The sequence below is a fragment of the Odontesthes bonariensis genome, chromosome 14 (genome assembly GCF_027942865.1).
Source record: "Odontesthes bonariensis isolate fOdoBon6 chromosome 14, fOdoBon6.hap1, whole genome shotgun sequence".
Lineage (NCBI taxonomy): Eukaryota > Metazoa > Chordata > Actinopteri > Atheriniformes > Atherinopsidae > Odontesthes > Odontesthes bonariensis.
The window spans coordinates 27288671-27310969 of record NC_134519.1 but is presented as its reverse complement, the minus strand read 5'-3'; the positions used below and the strand labels follow the sequence as shown (position 1 = coordinate 27310969).

The 22299-nt window shown below is 44.1% G+C and overlaps 1 protein-coding gene across 1 annotated transcript in view; it reads left to right on the top strand.

Annotated features, from left to right (window-relative positions):
• Positions 1-21593, top strand: part of cdh24b (cadherin 24, type 2b) — a 183809-nt gene extending 162216 nt beyond the window's left edge. Inside the window, exons 11-14 of the mRNA XM_075483843.1 lie at positions 6778-7098; positions 10885-11092; positions 13709-14198; positions 15330-21593. Of these exons, the coding sequence (XP_075339958.1) occupies positions 6778-7098; positions 10885-11092; positions 13709-14198; positions 15330-16331 (2021 nt within the window). The 3' untranslated portion in view covers positions 16332-21593. The remainder of the gene's footprint in view (positions 1-6777; positions 7099-10884; positions 11093-13708; positions 14199-15329) is intronic.
• Positions 21594-22299: the final 706 nt, after the last annotated feature.

The window sequence follows — 22299 nt, the reverse complement described above, 5'->3', positions numbered from 1 at the left end:
CACAGGTGACCTTAAACCACAGGACAGCACAACAACTGCTTAGTGAGCTGCTTAATGAATGTGAGTGTGAGTGTGAGTGTGAGTGTGTGTGCATGAACATGCAATACACGTAGATGGTCCCACATAATAACCATGCTTAAATATCAGTGTATAGTGGCACAATCCCCCCCCCAGCAATCAGAAGCAGGCCGAGAGGGCCCCCAGACCCAGGCCACCAACAGCCCCTAAGGAGCACAGAACCTGGGAAGCCCATCATAGGGATGACCACGCATCCCCCCAGAAGACAGCAGAGGAAGCTCCCAGACAGAGCCCCCACAAGCATCGGGCAGAGCCCCCCCGGCGACCAGAGGCGGCAGCCTACCAGCCCCGCCAGGCCCCCGCCACCCAGACATGGGCCGCGTGCCGGAACCGGCCCCCGCGAGCCCAAGCGCCACCAAAACCCCCCGGCAGGGGCCCCGCCCAACACCCGAGAGGGCCAGGCGCCCCAGACAGCCAACCGCAGTGGGCCAGCGCCTGCCCCAGTGCCCCTGGGCAAGCGCCCCGGGACTCAAGACGTGCCCACAGGTGGGTGAGGCCGCGAGCAGCGGGGAGAAGCAATGCCCCCCCCCCCATCAGGAACAGCACAAGCAGGCCAGAGGACAGCAGGACCCAGACCCAGTCACCCCATAAATCATATAAGACAAAAAAACAAACAAAAAAAAAAACACATCCACAAACACTCGCACAGCACATGCATCCATCCCCCACCTCCGCTGGAGTGTGGCGTAGCGGGCACATCCGGGGGCCAGCAGCCCCCCAGCCACCACAGACCCCGAACCAGCAGGACAACCCCTCCTCCTGGCCCCCCCGCCCCAGGCAGCAACCAGGCAACAGGGGTGCGGGAAGACCCCTCCCCTCTCCCCTCTGGCTCTTTGATATTTTCTAATAGTGAGCATTTAAAATTGAGGGGCAAGCAACCTTGTGGAACTGGGAGCGTGGCCCTCCGGGCAGCCTACACACCCAAAGAGCCCCGCCCACCAGATACCACTCAGTGCTATCGCCCCCCAAAACCTAATGTGTGTGTATGTGTGTGTGTGTGTGTGTGTGTGTGTGTGTGTGTGTCTCATGATTGGTAATGTCTAAGGTGTAATTAAAACAAGGGCGGGGGGCTGCAGAGTGCAGCAAATGGGACCACCTACGTGGACCCATCCGCTGCCCCCCGCAGAACACACCCGCCCTCAAACCCTACGTGTGTGAATGTGTGCTGTTTCAGTTATTCTTCAATGCATTCTCATGGCAAGCAGCATTACATAAAAATAACAACAAAATTTAATAGCATTTGATAGCATTTTAAGCTTTCCAAAATTTCCCTTCACATCTCCTTCATAACTGCTACAAGCTCTCCACCCATGGAGTCCTTGATTAGCTGCTCATCAGCTGAGACTACAGCCTCACAAAGCTGTTAACAAAGGTGTGTTGTCGTCCCTCACTGTAAATCCCATGTTTGAGTAGCAACATTGCCTTCTCAATAAGATTTCAGAAAGGTCCGGAAGGGAGCTTTGTCACTGTCGTCTTTAAATCTTTTGCTGACTTGCCAGTCCGTGGAATTCTGGGTTGAATTCATGTTGTTGGACATTTTGTCATGTAAACTGGGGAAGCTGGAGATGAAACAAGCAGCTTTTCTGCTGAAGGATGAGCACTTTGCTTCCTGAGTTGAGGCGGCCCCACCGTTTAAAGAAGACATCTTCCAGAAACTGGCTGAGAGTTTGGGAGTGGAACTTTCACTTCATCTTGAACCTTAAAGGCCTACAGAAAGGTGATTTTTTTGCACAAAACTGAAATAGCAGATCGATTCCTTATATACCATGGAATTTTTTTATGATTTTAAAATAATTTTAGGCCCCTGGATAGTCCTGATTAGGCCCAATAAACTATCACCACATTTGACTCGAATTTGGCAAACTGGAACGACAGGTGCGTGACGTCACGAGTGCCAGCTGCTGGAACAATCACCAGTAGTTCTAGTAGCGAAGCCAGCAGTTTGCCAGACCTGGACAGCTTCTTTACGGCAAATTTCGATGTGTGCCGCGGGACGTCGCTTGGAAATATAAAACGTTGGGTTCAGTGCAGTTTTTATTGCGAGTAGATGTACGAAGTGCGTGTGTTGCCCTCAGCACCAGCAGCTCACACCACCGGGGACAGAGGAAGCAGAGAGACCTGCGGTCGGACAGGAATCCACCTGGCGGAGAGCGGACACACTCTGCCAGGTGGAGAGTGGAAATCAGCCGGCAGAGCGATCATGTCCACGTCGGGGCTCTTGATGATCGCTCTGCCGGCTGATTTCAGGGCAACCATCCCGCGGTGTGTCCGCTCTCCGCCAGGTGGATTCCCCCTGAGTGTCCGCACCGCAGGGAGCTGAACACGGCGGGATGGCTCCGGCTGATTTCACCAGAGAGGAGGCAGGCGGACAGGGAAGCACAGACACAAGTTCCGACTGCAGGTCTCTCTGCTTCCTCTGTCCCCGCAACATTTGAAACTTTTCAGGTGAGAAAGTAGTCGTTTAGATCCCCAACGTGTTGAAAACCTGACAAAATACCGGCTGTTTACCATTTTGTTCCGACGAATTCGGCGCTACTAAAGCTAGCCGCAGTGAGCAACGCACTTCCGGTTATTTTGACAAAATAAAATACCCGTTGCCTTTTATCATAGGGAAAGCCATCACGTGCTGTTGTTTTGAAAACAGGAACTGAACCTACCCTCGTTGTAGCTAGCTTGAAACTGCGGTTTTGACAGGAAATGACGGTATGCCGGGTTGCCACCGTCCTGCAGTGCTTCTGTCTCGGCTTGTATGGTGTCGCGGGGCAACTGATTTGTCACTCACAAAACAAGTTGAATTGTCGCTAGATTCAGCCAGATTGAGCCCGAAAGTCGCTAGATTATTTTTTTTTGTCGCCAGAGATGGCCAAAAGTCGCTAAATCTAGCTAAATTGGCAACACTGAGGCAGCCAGGAAAAACCATGGCACTTGTGACGTCACACGGAAGCCCCGCCCCAATTCTGGAATTCCAGGAAGGCTTCCTAGCGGCAAATTCAAAATCGCAAATTTCATGCGTTTATGAAATGTTTTGGTGTAGAGTCCAATGATCATTATTGTTCCTCTGTGTATGTATTATCATTATGTATTGGGTGTAGTGTCAGCTTTCTGTAGGCCTTTAAAAGCTCTGTATTGCTCATACTCAGGGATAGCAGCGCGTACCTGCACCCCTTCTTCCTCCCGGTGCTTGACTTGAAATGCTGCTCAGTCTGTTAGGGTTGGAGCCACAGGTCATTCATCCAATCATTCAGTCACAGTAAAAAAGGTTTCTTTTTAGGTATTTTTTGTTCCAATCTTAACAGCTCAGCTTGTGAATCTTACACAGTGGTGTTCAGTCCTAACAGGTTGCAGATATGAAATACAATGTCTTGGGAAGATAAATGGATCCTTGAAGCTTCACACTTCATTTATCTCAAGTCTTCTGCAGGAAACTTGCTCCTTTTCTTCTCTCTGAGGTTTTTACAACCATGATGACTATTTGAAACTATTTGATCATCAGGTGATCCCACATGATTGATTGCCAACAATATTTTGGAGAGAGTTGCATTAGTCTGAAGGGAATATTAGCCCCTTTCACACTGCGACCCGCTACCTTAGCGGGTCCAAATTGCACCGCCGAGTTCAGGGGGCGTTGCCTAGTGGCAGAGCGTCACACGAAACACATAAAATGCTGGGCGTGTACAATGACGTAGGCACAAGCCATGCGTCGGAGGTAGGGTTAAATACACCTGTCTGCATCAAATTTTTCAAACAAACGATGGCGGGACACTTTGAGATATCGTTTATGGAATTGTATATGCAGTTCATGGAGATGTTACTTTACGGTGCGTGGGAAACCACGCTCTCCCATCTTTCTCGCCAGCCCTTCCAGCAGAGGTCCATCTTTCACCGTCCCCGAAATGTGGCGGTAAATAACGTCCTCTGCTCGGAGGTTGAGGAGCTCGCGGACCTCCTTGTCTCCCCAGTTGGCCATATTAAAAAATGTCTCCAACTTGATTTAGGCTAAAACAGAGTAAAACTTGTCCTCACCTGTCGCTGTTGTTCTGAATCAGCTGTCCATTCTGTCTTTTAAACTCCTCACGTCACGCCCACGTCCGACCCGCGTCGATTGCGTTCACATCAAACTCGGCTCGGCAAAAAGACTACGGTCTGACGCGGGTCGAAAGGCGAGTCGAGTTGACGCGGCAGCCCGGGTCGGCAGTGTGAACGCAACAGCGGACACGCTAAATTCGCGAATTAAACGCGGGTTATTCGGCAGTGTGAAAGGGGCTTTTGACTCACTAATGTCTGTTGAATCAAATTTCTGGCTCATTTTACTATGCTATGGCTATGAGACAACGCTTTCATGGTTATATTGTTTACAAAATATGCATAGAAACAAAAAGTTCACGGCTAAAAATTGTGCGTGCAGTGTTTCTCATAAATAGATATGTCAGATATATGGAAGACATATCTAGATATGTTCGTGGAACTACTTGTAGATAAGAAAAGTGACATATCTTTTGCACATGAGACTGATATGATGAACATGAATGTTCCCAGTTCAGCAGACTGTGTAACAGTCGGCTAAGAGATGCTGAAAGTGCAGCACAAAAAGCTGCGAAATGAACTGAAGAGTTTGGTGATATGTTCACTTTGTTATCAGCAGCCCGTCTCAGAGGCACATCATTCCCTCCAGGTAATTTAGTGGCAGCTACAAAAAATACCGGTATTATAACTTGAAATATCTCAGCAGTGTGACCTTCATAAAAAATTTAGGAAACTGTACAAGTGGAGCTCAAAAGAAGAAGTGTCAGGACTAAAAAAAACTTTCTACAGCAGATGAAACAGTATCTGAAAGGGATGTCCTCAAGAAAGAAGAAAAATATCCAGCAAAGACCCGACATGGGACCCAAGAGATGCATCTGGACCCTCTGTTGATCCATCTGCTGTTCACTGAAGCCTCATTAGAAATGGTCTCCATGGAAGGGTGGCTGTCAAGAAGCCATTCTTAAGGAAGGGAAACAGGGAGAAAAGGCTGAGGGATGCCAGATGACACAAGAAGTGGACTGAAAATCAGTGGCAGCAGGTCTTATGGAGGGATGAATCCTCCCCAGAGTCCAGACCTCAGCATTACTAAAGCAGTGTGGGATCATGTTGACAGAGACGGGAACAAAAGGCAGCCCACATCCAAAGAAGAGCTTTGGGATGTCCTTCAAGAAGCCTGGAGAACTATTCCTGAAGACTATTTAAAGAAATGACAGAAAGCTTGTTGGTTCAGACTGTGATGAAGAATAAAGGAGCTTATACTAAATATTGACTTTCACACTCATTAGAACTACACTAACTCTGTTTTTGCCTTAAATGTGGTAATTCCATTTATGTTTGCACATTTCATTAAATTGTTTCACCAATTTCCAGTTTTCCTTGAAATATATGAAGAACTGTGGGGTCGCTAAAGACTTTTGCACTGTGAATAAATGAGTAATTGATTTGAACAAAGTATTGATTTGTTTAGGTTTAAGTAAGTTGCTCCATTCAGAAATATTAAAAACTGCACAGTCTGCTCTTTGGCTTTCGACTGCACACATGCTTTCTCATACTTACAGATGAATGTCCAAGTCTACACATAATTACCAAGTAATTTAGACCAATGTCCAACATTCTTTGTAAAGCCCACAACATAGCCCGAATGGAAAATAAGATACAATGAGCTACGATGATCCTGTTTTCATCTTCACCTTCACAGATGTGATCCTTTATCTTTCGATAAACTTTCTGTGCATAAAAATGTCTGAAAATATTTAATAAATTCTTTCATCCCCTGATAATGAAATACATGTACATAAATTGCATGACATTGGACCTTGTGAGGCTTTTTTTTTTTGCAATCTCAGCTCCCAACAGATCCTTTAATGCATGCCGCGTTTAAGTACAAGCTGATAACTAGGACATCTGGGCTTTCATAGGATTCATGGGAAATGTCAAAGCTGGAGAGATATTTTCTTGAATCCCTTGTCATCCCTTGATTGGAACACACTATTGGATCACGGAACAGGAGGATAAGCTCACTGACATGTGGTATCAAAGGCCTCTTTGATGTGTCAGCCAGCAGTGGAACAGAGGAACAATAAGATCACATCCTGTTCCCATATGGATGGCTTGTCACAAAAATGCTACATTATTTGCTTTGTTAGAGAAGATAATGATTTCATCTGCAGTTTGGATCACAGAAGAATTTCTGGATCATCACTTTTGTCATGTTGGTACAACTTTGCAATGCCGCTCATGCTGATGAAATACATTCAGGCCTCTTGTCAGTGGCATTATTTTTGTTACCTTCAGCATTTAATTTAGACGAAGTGAAAAAAAGATCACAGATATTCTGCTATTCTTTTGTTCCAAAGTCAGAGGAATTGAGCTTTACATGTGGAGTTTATATCAAACTATATGTTTAAAGTTTTTAGCAAGTTGGGAGCTATAAATTATGAAGGCTGGCCCCAGCAGGACACGGAGGAGTCATCCTATTAGCTCGGATTAGTGTCATTGTTCATGGTTAGAGTTCTTTGTGGTGTGAATCAATCACCAACCGACTGAGATTGAAAACTGGCAAAACATCATTTTTTGGGGGGGTATCACTTTCAAATAGTCCGCTAAGATTCAGCACAAAAAAAAAAACATGCACCATGCAGTCAACAGCTGATTAATAATACTGTCTTCCCTCAGGCCCCACAGCCAGCCTGGTGCTGCTGTCCCAGCTGCAGCCGCTGTCCCGCTCCTCAGCCTCCACCCTGACGCTCTACGTGCCGCTCGTCCTACGGGACGGGACGTCGGGCCTCACCAGCACAGGGACAGTCACCGTGTCTGTCTGTCCCTGCCTGAGAGGAGGGGCACGGGCCGGGGAGAAAGAGAAGGACAAACAGACGGAGGGAGAGTGGGACTGGGAAAGAGAGGCGGTGTGTCTCCCTCAGCAGTCCACGTTGCCGTCCCCCGGGCTCAGCACCGCCGCCCTGCTGGCTATCCTGGCTTGTGTCGCTACACTACTTGGCAAGTACTTTGTAACCTAAAGTAGGAATATAATACAATGTCATATGAATATCTGATGATATAAAAGTCTGAGAATGGGAGATAACAACAGCAGTTCACTTTAAAGGCCCTTTATTATATATTCTCCATGTTTTTTTTGTTTTTTTTTTTACTGCAGAACTTGCTACTATCTATACAGTGAAGCTATATCATTAGGATTTGCTGCCCAGAAAGGAATTTAATTCTAATCTACAAATAAAAACTTGAGTAAATAGTGTTTAGGGCTGTTTACTCTCCACTACACGCCTGGATGATTAATCTGCATATGAAAATAATGAAAGCAGCAGCAGCAGAAATATTTTCTCTTAGTCACAGCTGCTCAATTGCTGGGTTTACTTTTCCTCTCAGTTTTAGCCCAGTTATTACCTCGGGCAAGGTCAGCTCTAATCACCACTAAAGTAACGTTTCCAAGTCATTATCTGGTGCCTCCGATTTTTTGACGGGAGCATAATAAAATGTCACCGCCGCGTTTGCAGGATCCCTGACGCTCAGTTGCATAATGTTGAGGTGCTGAAAAGGCTTTGGCTCACGGCCAGCATCATCGTCATTTCTATTCAGTCTGTTGAATCACCACTCATGCCTTGTTGATTTAGGCGTTATCAATCTGAAAGAGGCCAGCTCAAGCAAGAGAGAAGTGGGACATGGCGTGAAGGTGATCGCGCATGATTGGAGTTAAGAATTTAGTGTGCTAAGTGACAAGAGTATGAACCGTACCAGGGAATACACACAGCTCTGTGGCGAGTTTGCAGCAGCACTATGGAGCTCCTGAGCGGCATAACCAGACCTTCCACAGACAACGGCCCCAATCAGGACCCCGCCTGTTCCTTTAAAAGGGCCACGGCACACATAATGTGTGGCGGCCATGGCTCAGTGTTTAGTGTTGGTCGTCCAATAACCGGAAAGTTGGCAGGTTAGATTCCCACTCTCGCCACTCAAAAAATTGGTGGAACTGACAGCTGGAGGGGTGTCTGTCTTGATCTTAAAGGGATAGTTCGCCTCTTTGACATGAAGCTGTATGACATCCCATACATTATTTACTAAATTTGACGTACCCCCTGCTGTGTACTGTGAGCCGAGTTCCAGCCTCGTTTTGGCGTAGATGAAGGTAGTCCGGCTAGTTGGCTGGGGCCACAAAAATAAAGCGTCTTGCTTCTCAAAATAATATGCGTTCAAAAGAGTAATACATTTGGATCACAAAATCGTTCATCCAGAAAAAGTCAGACCTCACAATCGCTTGGCGCTATTTTCTCTCTACCTCTCTACTGCATGCTGTGTAGACTGTGCAGACCGAAGTGCAGACCGAGCAGTAAACACCGTAACAGGTGCGGCTGTCGTCAGGTGGCAGCACGCAGTGATATGAAGGTGGAGAGAAAATAGCGCCAAGCGATTGTGAGGTCTGACTTTTTCTGGATGAACGATTTTGTGATGCAAATGTATTACTCTTTTGAACGCATATTGTTTTGAGAAGCAAAACGCTTTATTTTTGTGGCCCCAGCCAACTAGCCGGACTACCTTCGTCAACGACAAAACGAGGCTGGAACTCGGCTCACAGGACGCAGCAGCGGGTAAGAAAATGTTCATAAATGATGTTGCTAATATGGGATGTCATACAGCTTCATGTCAAAAGAGGCGAACTATCCCTTTAATCTTAATAATACAGTTGCTAACCACTTTTGCTTCATGGATGTAGGCTCCGTTAAGTGAGAAATCATGCACATCTTGACCTACAAATTGTTATGGATAGTTAGAGTTTTCCCACTGCCTTCAGGGATCATTGGATTGTTTCCATGGAAATCAAATAATGAAACCTCCAACAATATCATGACTGTAGATTATCTTACTACAGCAGCTTAACCACCTACCATGCACCCACAAGGAGACACAACACAAATGCACAAAACGTAATGTAATAATTTTCTAATGTCGAATGACAGCAGAGCAAACACAGCTGATCTGACAAGGTTTGGAAATGGCCACATAAGTAAACGTCTCCATTTAATCTGAGTTACATCAGAATCAAAGGATCATTTTACATGTCAGAACATGATAAAACAATCATCTGGTCCTTACAGGTCTTGAAATGAGGTAAATACCGCCTCAAATGGACAACAATACAAGACCCATTCCACTGTGTCATTATTCATTTAATAAAGATGAAGCTGAAATTCAGAAGCAGTTTCAACAGTTTGTAGAACCACCTTTAGCCGCTATAACTTTTGTGTAAATTGTTTTGTGTATCATGTTATCAGTCTCTCACATTTTTATGAATTTGGCCCGCTCTTTTTTACGACCATGCTTCAGTTCTTTGAGGTTTACAGCTTTAGTTTTAGTTCTCTTTAAGGTCCCAGTACAGCAGCCAGGTTGAGGTCTGGAATCCAAACAGTTTTGAAATGATCTTATAACCCTTCCCAGATTGATGGGCAGCAACAATTGCTTCTCTAAGATCGTTGCTGATGTCTTTCACATGAATTCTTCTGCTTTTATAGGTGCTCTCACTTGCGTGTTTCTGATGCGTTTGATTTGCAGCACCGGCGTCTGCCTGCTACTTACTCTTTTAATCACTAAGGTGTACTTAGCTTCTATTTTTTCACAAAGTTTCTGCTTTTTGACATAGTTTTACTTTTATAGATTGATACCCAGTGAAATATGTCGTGTTGTTTTTGATCTGAGGTTGTATTTACCTCACTGTAAGACCGGGTAAGAAGGAGATGATTGTAGTTAGGTCCCGATATGAAAAACTACGGATTGCAAGAGCGTTTTCCCATAGCTACATACAGCTTTTATAATGAAGCTAAGGAAGCAGTCTCCATGGCACGTGCGCTGCTGTGGTGCATCTAATTTCTTTTAATGAGGTGGTGTTGAGATAATATGACAGGGATTTGTGAGCGTGTCAGAAATCTCTCTTTTTTTCTGTCTTGGTTGGTAAATTCTCACCTGTTAATATTCTAAACTGTTTTTTGCCATGCTGGCACTTACAGACTGACAGGTGCATCTGCAGCAACAACAACAAAAAAAGGAAGCGATCTAAGGGTCTTAGAAGTTTTCAGGTTCTGGAATGGGAGATAGGAAAGGCTCTTACATTTTGAAGTTTTATTTGGTAAAATAACAGGACCTTAGGTCAATAAAGGGGTAAAAAGTCCACTTCTCTATATCACCTTCTGTAGAGTGCATCTACTGTATGTCAGACATGTTACGTCGGTTTTTGCTTTTAATTAGTCACCCATCTGTTATGATATATAATAATATTAATATATATATATTATGACATAACATTTCCCAAGTTACTGGGTTTATTCAAAGTTCTTGTAAATTGATTGTATGTTTCTGGGAGGATTTTTACAACAGGTATCCTCGTTGAATAGGTGTCAGTGAGCTTTGACAGTTTTGCTCATTACCACAGCCCGGGGTCAAATGAAGCTCTCTACTTTGAAAATATAGAATAAAAGTCATGGCATCATGAGAGAATAAGTCATCCATTTTCCCAGCTGGAGCTCAAAGTCAATTACAGAATGGAGGCATGCAGCCTGCTGATATGAAATACCAGCCCGCTAACCTGAGGCCTCTTCTGTGTTCGTTTTGTCTTTGTGTTCCACCTCTTTGTCTGCATGCATCCCTCATTCTTTCATCTACCTTCCTCTCCTTTATTTCCCCCGTGACTTCTGCCCCTTTTCCATTGTTCATCATTCTTTTTCCAATTTCCCTCCTGTGCCTCAATATCCTTCATTCCTGTTGCCATCCCCTCGGCAGCGGTGAGCGCCCTGTCGCTGTCTCTGCGCCGTCAGAAGCGCGACTCGCTGTCCCCGCTGGAGGAGGACGATGTGCGTGAGAACATCATAACCTATGACGATGAAGGCGGAGGTGAGGCTGACACGGCTGCCTTTGACATCGCTGCGCTCCAGAGTGCTCCGCACAGTTCGCGCTCACGTGGATATCGCACGCTGGACAGCAGGAACATGTGAGTTGGCAGACGGGCGTGTGGGAGTGTGTGGGAGTTTCTCTACATGTGCTGGTACATGTCTGATTACATCAAACCCTTACATGTTCAAATGAAGACAGGAGGAAAAAAAATACCCCTTGAAATGAAAGCTTTCATCTCAGTTCAGCTCCTAACTGATCCATTTAAGCAGCACAACTCCCGGGCCAAAATCAGTCGCCGATCAAAATGCTTCAACAGAAGGCTATCGAGCTTGGCAGTCCCAGGAGACCACTTTGTTGTGTTCATTTCGTTAAAGCTCATTTATGTCCTGCTGCATCAGAGAGTTGTTTGCAGGCACTTTGATGTTTCTGTGAAACATTGTTATTGCCTTTGGACTAATAATTAGCTCCCGAATTCACGCAAGCTGTATGGAGAGGCCGTAAAATAGTACAAAGGATGCCTGTAGTTTATGGAAAATTGCTCCTCACAATTCATGGAGGTGGACAGAACAGCAAGAAAAACCTGCACCATCTAATGCAATCTGGTGCAATACCCCTGCAATAAGCCTACCTTTGTGGAACTTTCTATCTCTCGTTTCTGTTGACGCGCCGTCACCAAGAAGTTGACTGTAAACCTGTATGGTAACAGAAAAGATTTAGAGTGTGGTTCTTGCATTGGGTTAAGATTTGAAACCCGGATAAAAAAAAAGGTACATGTCAGCACTTTTTTCCCCCTCTTAAATTTCTGTATACAGAACTCTGTCCACCTTACGTATGATTGCAAGTCAAAAGCAAATCAACAGAATACCTCTTTGATTAATTCATTTGTTCGCTGTGTTTTTCTTTTTTTAAACAAAGTACAACAAAATCCTGAAAACCCTATAAAAGGAAAACATGGCTTTCAGTAAGTCAAACCACAGCCCAAGTGACAGCAAGCTGTGACACACACAATTAACTGTGTTTTTTTTTTTCAAATCTATGTAATCGGGTCGTCACGGATTAGATCAGAAGCTCTTTTTCAAGAATAACATGAAAACAAGAAACATTAACACATATGGCAGACAAAAACCATTATTGAGAACAGTTTGAAGAATCACACAACATTTGTGCATAAAATTAAACATCTAAGGTTAACTAATTACCGCTGTTTCGAGACATGCCAGACAGAATATGGGATCACACGAAAGCTTCGGCAGTAAAGCTTTACAAATAAACAACATGAAATTGCTTTTAAACTGTGACTGTGAGGAAATTCATCCAGCTCTTTGATACAGAAAACAGTGATGAGCATTAAATTAATTATTTACAATGAAGCATGATACACGAGGCTTTACAGGGTACAGACGGAAGAAAAGATCTGTAGTCAGGTATGCTTTACGGTTGGGGAAGAAAGACACCCTTTGGTTCTATACAAGAAGTCTTGTTTGGTTGTTAATTTCAGAATCAGATGTTTGATAAGAATCTTGGATGAAAGTTTATTGGTTTAGTTTCTAGTATATTTATATAGTGTATACAACAGAGTTGCTCATAGAGGTGAAGAATGACGTGGACTTGGTGGAGTTTAGGGCCAATAGTAAAGTGTTGAAGGCAGACCAGGCAGGGGTGACAATACAACTGTGCCATCAGAAAAAAATGAACACTGAAACACTGATTTATAAGAAATGTGTTGTTTCTGGATACAAGGACAAAAATATCTCGTTTCTGATGGTTAGGATTGCTTGAAATTGTATCATAGCTACATATTTTTTCCTCATAACGATGTTGACAGTTGACATTCTTGAGTATGACAAAAATTCTGAAATCTTTACACTGGCTTCCACTCAGTCACAGAATAGATTTTAAAAGCCTGCTGATGGTTTACAAATCCCAGAACGGTTTAGGTCCAAAATACAATCATGTGTCTATGCATGAAATCTGCACGATATCTTTGAATTTATCTAGACTGTTCCTCGTTTTTAAATTAATTTAAATTATTTTAATTGTTTCTCTTTATATTCATTTATGTATTTTTAATGCTTCTTCCACTCCCTGCTGCAATGCTTTTATTTCATGTGAAGCACTTTGAATTGTTTTGTACATGAAATGTGCTACAAATAAATTTGATTTGATTTGAAAATAGGGGAAGGATTAGTGGACGGGCAGTGATAAACCCCCGACCTTGAAAAAAACAACAACCTTTAATTCAAATTCAAATCTTTCCACAGTCACTTTTCCAGTCTCCCACTCACTTATGGTTAGGTTTAGGGGTTAAAGGTACATGGTTAGGTTTAAATGTTAAAAAACATGGTTGTGGTTAGAAAACCATACATTGTCACTGTATGACTACATGGTTTAAAATTCACTGGATGTGCTTAAAAATGTCTCCTCTATGGCTGGCCAGACTGAGAATAGAGCTCTAATTGTACTGTGACTGTGCCAAAGGCAAAGGCTCTGACCATAATTTATTTAATGGGTTAAAGGGTTAAAGTGCTAATTAGTGACTTAACCAAGGATTCAAATATTTCTGTGAAAGAAAGAAGTCTGAATATTGGAGAGTAGTTGTTAAGGTCAGAGATACCGACACTTGCCGGGTCACAACGCATCGTGTCCAAGAAAAAGCCACAGAAGTGGTGAAACATCGCAGAGTAACATGAATATTGCGTGTTGTGTCTTTCAGTCGTTATTCGCAGCATGTCCAAGACAAAGCTCGCACCTACAGCTGGGCTCAGAATCCAGGTGTGGAAAACAACTACTCAGCGCAGGGAGGACCCCTTTACGGTCGTGTCTGCTACAGCAGCCACACGTTACCTGTTCTCCGTCGCACACCAGGCGGAACATTTGATCCAGGCTTGGCAGAGCTGGCATATCGCTTTCCTGGAGGCCAACCAGATCACTCCCTGGTTATCCAGAACCAGGGCGCCATGGTCGGGCCGATGGAGTCTGGGGCCGTGTACATAGCCCCTACAGACCTCAGCACTGGAAGCCGCACGGGGAGTCGCACAGAAAGTCGCGACGGGACGGCGCCCCAGAGTGGGGTCAGCACGTCGGACGGAGGAACGCCGAGGACGAGTGACAGCCAGGAGAGAGGGGGAGGGACGGGAAGCGCCAGCAACTTCACAGAGGGGAGCAGTGAGGACAAAGTTAACCTCAATCAAGATGTGGACTGGGTAAGGATTACAGTTGGTCCTGTTCTACGTGCACAGTTTTTAGACTCACTGTTGTCTTTCAGTCGATATGATTTGATCCCAAATACTCTGATCTTAAGCGTCCAGTCTGGTATGAAAATAAGAGATAAAAGAGAAAAGTTCCTTTTGAGCATTTACAATTGAAGTTATAATGGAATTCTACTTTTTGATCCAGTCTCCCGGGTCTTTGGAGAGATGAATGAGGATACCAGGTTATGAACTTTCCATTGTCATTGTATGCATAGCAATGTTGTCCATGGCATCCAAGATAGCTGTTCTGCAGGATGTACTGCAGTGCTTCAGCTAATGATGTCCTCCAGTCACCATTGTTCTACTCATGCAGACTTGAGCATTCGGTGTGAAACTGGCATGTGAACACATTCTGTACACCAAAACAGGAAAATACCAGGACAGAAGTTAGAGAAAGCAGAACGAGCGGTAGATGTTGCTCTGAATCATGAATGAATATTGAATAATTTACTTGAGTAATGATAGATGGCTGCGTTGGAAATATAATTAAGGTTTAATGAATGATTTAATTATTCAAGTGGATCAGAAAATAATAGGTAAGAAAGTCACTCAGCAAATATAAAGGAATTATTGAATTGGCATTCAGCTCAATACACCAGATAATTGCAGTGATTGCACTTTATGTTTTTTTTTTTTTATCTGTGAACAGCAGTTTTACACTTCATTTTCCTGTCTGTTTTCTTTTACGAATGAGGGCAAAGCAAGGCTCTCTGGTCCTTGCTTTATTTAATTTTCAAGTATTCTATCTCTCTATCACTTCCCTCTCCATCTCCCTTTCATAGTGCAGAATTAGCTCATTCTAGTGTTCCATTAATACCCATGCCTTCTCCCAACTATTCTTCCACTCTGTTCTGCTCAGAGTCTGTCTCCGTTATCTAAATCATTTTTTATCATCGTCATCTCCTGCTTTTTCTTCATTTGGGCTCCATGTCATCACGCTCCCCCATCTTTCTGCTTCTTTACTAAGCCTGTTATTAAAATTTCCATCATGCTTTGGCAAAATGTCTCATCTAATTTTGTGTCACTGTAACCCAACCCCAGTGCAAAGCTGAAGCCACTAACACCCGCCTATGGTCCCTCCAGGTGCAGTCGGAGACCTTGTCCAGGGAGCACAACCTCGTCATGACCCGATCTGGCTCCGTGATTGGCCAGGGTCAGGGCGCAGGAGGCTGGGTGTGTGACTCGGCTACCCTCCCCATGGCGGGACGCAGGGCCTCCCGGGGCGGCCTGTCACCAAAACGCATGAGCTCCAATCTGACTGAGCCTGACTCTGGCGGAGGAGGAGGACGGGGCGGGGAAGGGCCAAGGGGAAGTGGAAATGGGAAGTTGGTGTCCTGTGCAGATGGACAACAGCAACCTCATAGTGGACGCAACTATGCCACTGTCCTGCAGGGAGAGATATCTGGACCAAGGGACTATGCTGGCAGCCTGGGGAGAGGAGGACTGGAGATGGGGAGCAACTTTGTGGTGGCAAGGCCAGACATGGAGAACGGATTATCACTGACGGGGGCTCCGTCTGTGTACCCAGAGGCAGCTGGCTTCATTGGAGACTGGCGTGATCGAGTGGGTCTGGGAGGGTATGGTTTGGGCAGACGGGATATGAGTCCTCAGCTTTTACCTTTCCCAGGTCAGCCACGGGGAGCATATGCTGGAGTGATGGGCTATGGGCCCAGCTGGGTTCCAGGAATGGAAACAGTAAGAGGGCCACAGGGGCCAGGGGGTCCCTCGTTGGCACTGAGGGTCGGTGAGTTCCTACGACTGCGTCTGGCCCAGATCACTTTTGACCCCTCGCAGCCCCCGTACGACTCTGTGCAGGTGTACGGGCTGGAGGGGACAGGGTCCAGAGCCGGATCCCTCAGCTCACTAGAGAGCGAAGGAGAGAAGGAGGATTGGGGGGCAGGCCTGGAGGAGTGGGGTCCCCAGTTCCAGAAATTAGCCCAGCTCTTTAAAGACAGGGAAAAAGAGAGGGAAGATAACGAAAAAGTGGAGGAGGGTGCTAAAACGGAGAGGGAAAAGAGCGAAGAACCTGAGAAGAAAGAGAAAAAGGAGGGAGGAGAGCAGGCTGGAGAGGAGGGGAAAGACTGAGGTCGAAAACAATGAAACAAATAGAGGCAAAGGAGGTAGAGAGGAAGGGAGCGAACAGGAGGAGGATGAAAAGTCAACTAGAGCTAGAATGATGTGAAAAGAAGTTAAAGGGGAGAAAGATGAAGAGGCAAAGTAATAAAAAGAGACAGAGAAAAATGAGCCTAGGGAGGATGGAGAATGCGAGGGCAGGAGAGGGAGTGATTGATGTAATTTAAAGCAATAAGTGTTGAAACGCTGATATGGTTGAGCACAGATACTGAGACAATGCAGAGGCTGCTTCGGCTCGGGGCAGCAACAATTTGTTAAACGCTCTGGACAAAGAAAAACAACCCTAAACATCGCAGACTCGATTTAATGCAGCTCGCACGTCTGGAATGAGAAACAGCAGGAAACAAGAAGGAAGACGTTACTCGATGCGTGTGCAGGCCTGAACTCCGCGTCCGTGCGAGGGAGGATGGCCGTGCGAGCACAAGTGCGTTGTGTATATGCATTAGTTTGCGTGAGCGTGTGTGAGAAATCAAACAAAGACAGAGAAGAGTGGCAGGGACAAATCATGACACCCAGAGACAATTAAAAGAGGACAGTACGGACTGGCGCTACATAAACTGCCACTTTAGCTTTTAGGGCGATGTGTGAGAGCAAAATTAGAACAAGGACGTTAAGAAACGAGGGTACAACAAAGGAGAAAATGATATCTGGATATAAGGGGAATGGGATGACAAGAATGTATAGAGACAGAAAGGATCTTATAAGTGAGGCGATTGTACAGAAAACTGTTATGTTTTTCTCCATCTGCAACGGCAGAAAAGTGAATTATTCAGCTTGCTACTCCATTCCAAATGAAAATTATGGGACATTTAAATCCTGCAAAAGATTCTCCCTCTATTCAGCCCACAAGGAAAGCAGACATTGTGAACAAGGTAAACGATTAAGGGACGCGATCCCTCCCCTTTCCACCACTCCTCTCCCTCCAGCCTTTTGTAGTTTACTCTTGATATGTTTACAGAGATTCACACACAAACACACACAGCGACGCAAAAGAACTGATAAACACTACAAGGCTTTGATTGTACTACAGTTAATCCTGAAGGCCAAAACACTCAAAAGTATTCCATCGACTTTTTGGAGTCACGATCACTCTTTTTTAAAATTTGCTCAAATGTTTTCATAGACAAAGTCTCCCTTTCACTCTACTGTCACTGTACGCACCTTGAGGACGAATATGCATGATTTTTTTTTTAAAACGAGGAGAGAAAATAAAAGGCAATCAGTTCCCACTTTGAACACTCATACTGCCCAAACATACCCCAGTCGGATAATGAAACGATAGAGGGAACAACACCACGGAGACTCCAGCTACAGGCTTTCTGTTGTCATTAAAGGTCACGATGCAAAGAAGTTTGGAGTTTTCAGCTGGAATGCACTTTTATACTGTGTGATGTTACATGATAGATAACGAATATTGTCAAAGATTCCAGTTGTTTTATAAGACGTCGATGAAAAGATACCATGTCTGACTGTATGTAAAAACCATTTCAAATGTAAATACCACGTAATATTATTGCTAAAAGAGAGTATGTAAATTTAAAAAAAAAAAAAAAAAAAGAGTTTAAAGAGAATATATGTCTAAATGAAGCACTGTCGGGACTACCTGTATGTACTGTAGATTAGAAATTGAATAACTGAGATGGACTGAAAACAACGACATGTACTCAACAGTTGTATATTGGTTTTTGTCATGTGGTAGCTCTTGTCTTGAAATGGACAGGCCAAGGTTTTAAATAAACACGTGGCCGCCGGCTGAAGCGTGTTGTGTTCAAAACAGTGCTGTTGGCAAGCCCGTCCCCATGAAGAACCAAACTGATGGAAATCCTGTGGCGAGAGGGGAATTTCCTTTCATAGACATTCAAAACACGCACACAAAATTCAGTTTTTTCCCTTTAAGATCTTGTGCTGTTTAGAAAGGTAAAATAACGCAATAAAAAAATGGAATATGTAATGATTTGGCTTTTGCCTGAGAGATATGAAGGTTTTATAGATAGTTCCTTCTCTTTGGGAATTTAATAAGCTGTACATTAAGAGAAAGTGGCTTCTTTCATCTTTCATGCATTTCAGGCAGTGCAACTCAAACACCAGTTTCATATTGCATTTTTGCTTTGCCTGAGGAAAAATCTCTAATTTCCTCGGATAATGACTTAACTCTCAAATAGTTATTTTACTCCAGAAAGACTGACTTCAGACCGTCTGTGGTGCGCCGTCGCAGAAATGTCACAGTTTTTTTTATCACCGGGGGTCACTTTTGGGTCACAGTAAATGGTAGACGGCTACAAGCTTCACAAGTGTCCACCAGTTTGGTCCTCCATCATGTCACTGTAAGATTTTTTTACTGTCAACACTTATTTCAGACGGCTGTGAAATGGAACCCACATACACCTGTAAACCCTTTACCCGAGCTACAGACATGTCCATGCAGTGCCACTGTGCAGACTGGAATATATCAGGATCAATGTACAAATACAGCACAAGAACTGGAAAGAGGCTGGGGGTGCAGAACCTCAGGGAGCCCTCACCGATAATCGATTTAAGCCGATCAGTGGTGCTTCAACAGCTACCTAAACCTTTTCCACGGCTTTTGTGTTGTCTCTGCCCGTGAATTATGTTAGCACTGTTGTTTTAAGCTTTGCTTAAAAGAACTCCCATTGGGGCAACAAGCACCAACTTACACATTTTAAACAAACCACCGATACTACTGTCATAAGGCTTGTTTTTGTTTCTTTGTAAGATTTTATTCAGATGTAGATGACATGCACTTTTTCATCAAGGGCTTTGCAATTTTTACAAAAAGATATATGTCATCCCTTTTTATTCATCTCTGTTGTTACTGGCTTCTTCTTCTTCTTCTTGGGGTACAGGCGTACGCTGTTATTTCCAGGTCAAAGTCCCGGGCAGACACTGTAAGCGCGAGACATCCAAGGCCGGTTTGAGTCTAGTTGAGTGTATACATGCAGGAGAAATTCAGTTTCCAACCACATTAACTGGGTGTGTTAGTACGGTGTCGATTTAGCATGATTTCAGTTGAACTAACGTGTTTGGGTGTATTTTAAATGTGCTGATTTGGTCTGACTAACGCCAAGAGAAGAGTTTTTCACCATCTGAAAGAAACTCAAATCGCAGATTTCATTGTTTTAAGTGGTGCGATATTGTGGATTTTAACACGGTGTCATTTCTCCATCAGACAGTTGTTTACTTTGCCATGACATTTTCTCAACTGCAAACCGTTAATGCTGCTGTGTCCACAGTCCTTACAACACGCTGTCAGGGTGGGGACACCATGTGAAAACACGGGCTATCTCATGCAGATCCAGCATGTGTAACTGTTTGATTCAGAAGCGTTGCGGTGTAAAAACACACAATACAGCCTTTGCGTGAACCACTTTGAAATCTTTTGAGTTTGAACTGTTTTACATGGTGAAAATGTGTGTTCTTCTTATGGCGCTAACTTTTAGCTTACCTCACCTGCTGGGAAACTTTCTGAGTCTCCCATACTGAGAGCGAACTGACTGCTGTCTGCTGAAGATAAAGAACTGACCAATCCAAAGTATTTCACACATCAAAATATCCCTCCAAGGTTTTGAATGTGAAGAGTGAGATTTTAAAGTCAGCATGAAATCTAGTAGGAAGTCAGCACGGGGAGACAAGCTCAATGGTGAAGTGTTTGTGCTTTATAGTCCTGGTAATGAGTCTAGCTGCAGCGTTTCGAACCAGCTGGAGACGGCGCAGGGAGCCCTGACTGTGTGCATTAGTGCATTCCAGTGGTCCAGGCGAGAGAAGATAAAAGCATGCATAACTTTTCGTCAGTCAGCAGCTGAAAGAAAAGACCAGATTTTGTCTTAAGTTTGAAATAATGAGGATGAACAACATGTTTGACTTGAGCATCAAAACTGACATGGAGATCAAACATCACCCCTACGTTCCTAGCAGCCTGGGTGCTAGCTGTTGTTAGCTTGTTAACCTGATAATGTTGTAACCAAACTCTTCAAGGGCAAAAGTTCTTCTGCTCATTTTTCTGCACCGCCAGCACCTTCAGATTGGAATACGACTAACACTGATTTGCATATTGCCTCGAAATTTCGAAGCAATGTCCAAATCATACAGCATGCATGCAGCGAAGTGAAAATGAGGTCTGCCTCTGCATGATCGTGATAAGCTGCTGGCTTTGGCTTAGATCTTTTGCGCAATGTGATCTCCCATTTTTGTGCCCTATTAAACTTTTCAGCAATGTTTCGTCTATTGGAGTGAAATAAACAATTAGAACAAGGATAAGGATATCTTCTCAGAACATCTTACAAGACTGCCTAAGAACATGGCTATTTTGTTTATTTTTATGTAAGTTAAACTATTGTTTGCAACACTAATGTGTCAATCAACCATTGCATTACCTTTGCAGTGTTGTCCCCAGCACTATGTGGAATGTGCCAACTTTCTACGACTCACACACAGAAACACATTAAAAAAAAAAGGAAAGACTATCAACAGTTCTTGGGCAGCCATTGCAAAAGCGGTTAACATGCTTTACTAAGTGACCTTTCTCTCTTTTCTAATTATATGGTTTATTCTACAGTCTTGATTGGTTCCAGGTGTCTCATCTGTGTTTATTCAAAGCTCTGCCCTGGCTGATTGGTCGAAATCAAAGTGACGACTCTCTTGATTTGTCTTATTTCAGTTTTTGGAGCGCCGTGCCGGCTAAACCACTCAGCAAACCTGATTTTCGCATCCCCTGAGCGTGGCAAATTGGTTCAATCCAAATCATGATTAGTTTAATCAGTTGTTTTTAATGGAATAAAGGCTTGCTGTCCCTGCAGCAATCCACAACTCTTCCTTGCTTCTCTTGCTTGCTTAGATTCTCCAACAAATGAAAGTTGTCCTGTCAGGTCATTTGTCAAGCCAAGTCCCTAAGAAAAAAAAGCCCGGATGCTGACGATTGCAAAGTCCCACTCAATTACAAGATCACACACCCTTAGTCTGTAGTAATGTAGTTGCTGTGTGTAGCTTAAAGGTGCAAGGTGGGCCTGGCCTGTGGCCTTAGGAGTACTTTTAACGGAAAACAAGTTGACCCTGTCGGTTCTGCACCCTCCAGTGACTCCATAGCTCCTGCACGATGTTGATACTATTCTACAACTGTGTGCTGAACAGAGTGTATTTATTTCTGTTGTACTTTTTCTTTTTGTAAATTTGAATAAAAAAGGAACTATTTCAAAGAGAATCAAACCTGCCTATTTCTGTTCTTTTTAAAGAGTCAAACCTCTGTTGCTTGTACCCGAATATGCCTGCTTTTGTGTGTATGTGTCTCATTGTGAGTAGGTGGATGTGCCTTGTCAAATTGAACCTTTGAAACTTCCAAAACTCTTGCGGTTTGTGTGCACATGGGACTCTGTGTGTGTGCATGTGTGTGCGTGTGTGTGAGAGAGAGCATGCCTGCAAGATGAAGGAATATCTTGTCTGCTCTGATCCACCCAGATAGGGGGATGTGAGGCCAATAACAGAGGACAGAAGAGAGAGTTCTGCAGAGTAATCATGGTTTCAGACAGACAAGGAGGATTCTCTGTTTGTGCCCTGACAAAAGAAATAAAAAAGAAAAAAAAGGACATTTGGAACTTAAGAGCACAACAAATAGAACAAACCTGACAGCTGCAACCAAATAAACGAGGCCCCTTCAACAACCTTTGCAGCTCTCCTGAATTCTGTAGCGTTTGTCCTGCTCAGTGATGGATTGGGAAGATGTGCACCGCTGCTGTGTGACTGAATAGCTAGTTAAAAAGATTTATTACAATAATCAAATATGAAGGAGGGGATTATTGCTACATGATGATTTAGAGAATGATCGTGTTAGCTGGGTCTTTGCTTGATTAAAATGATAATACCCGCCTCAAGTCAGGAAAAAGAGAGAAGCAGAGGGAGAAGGATGGGA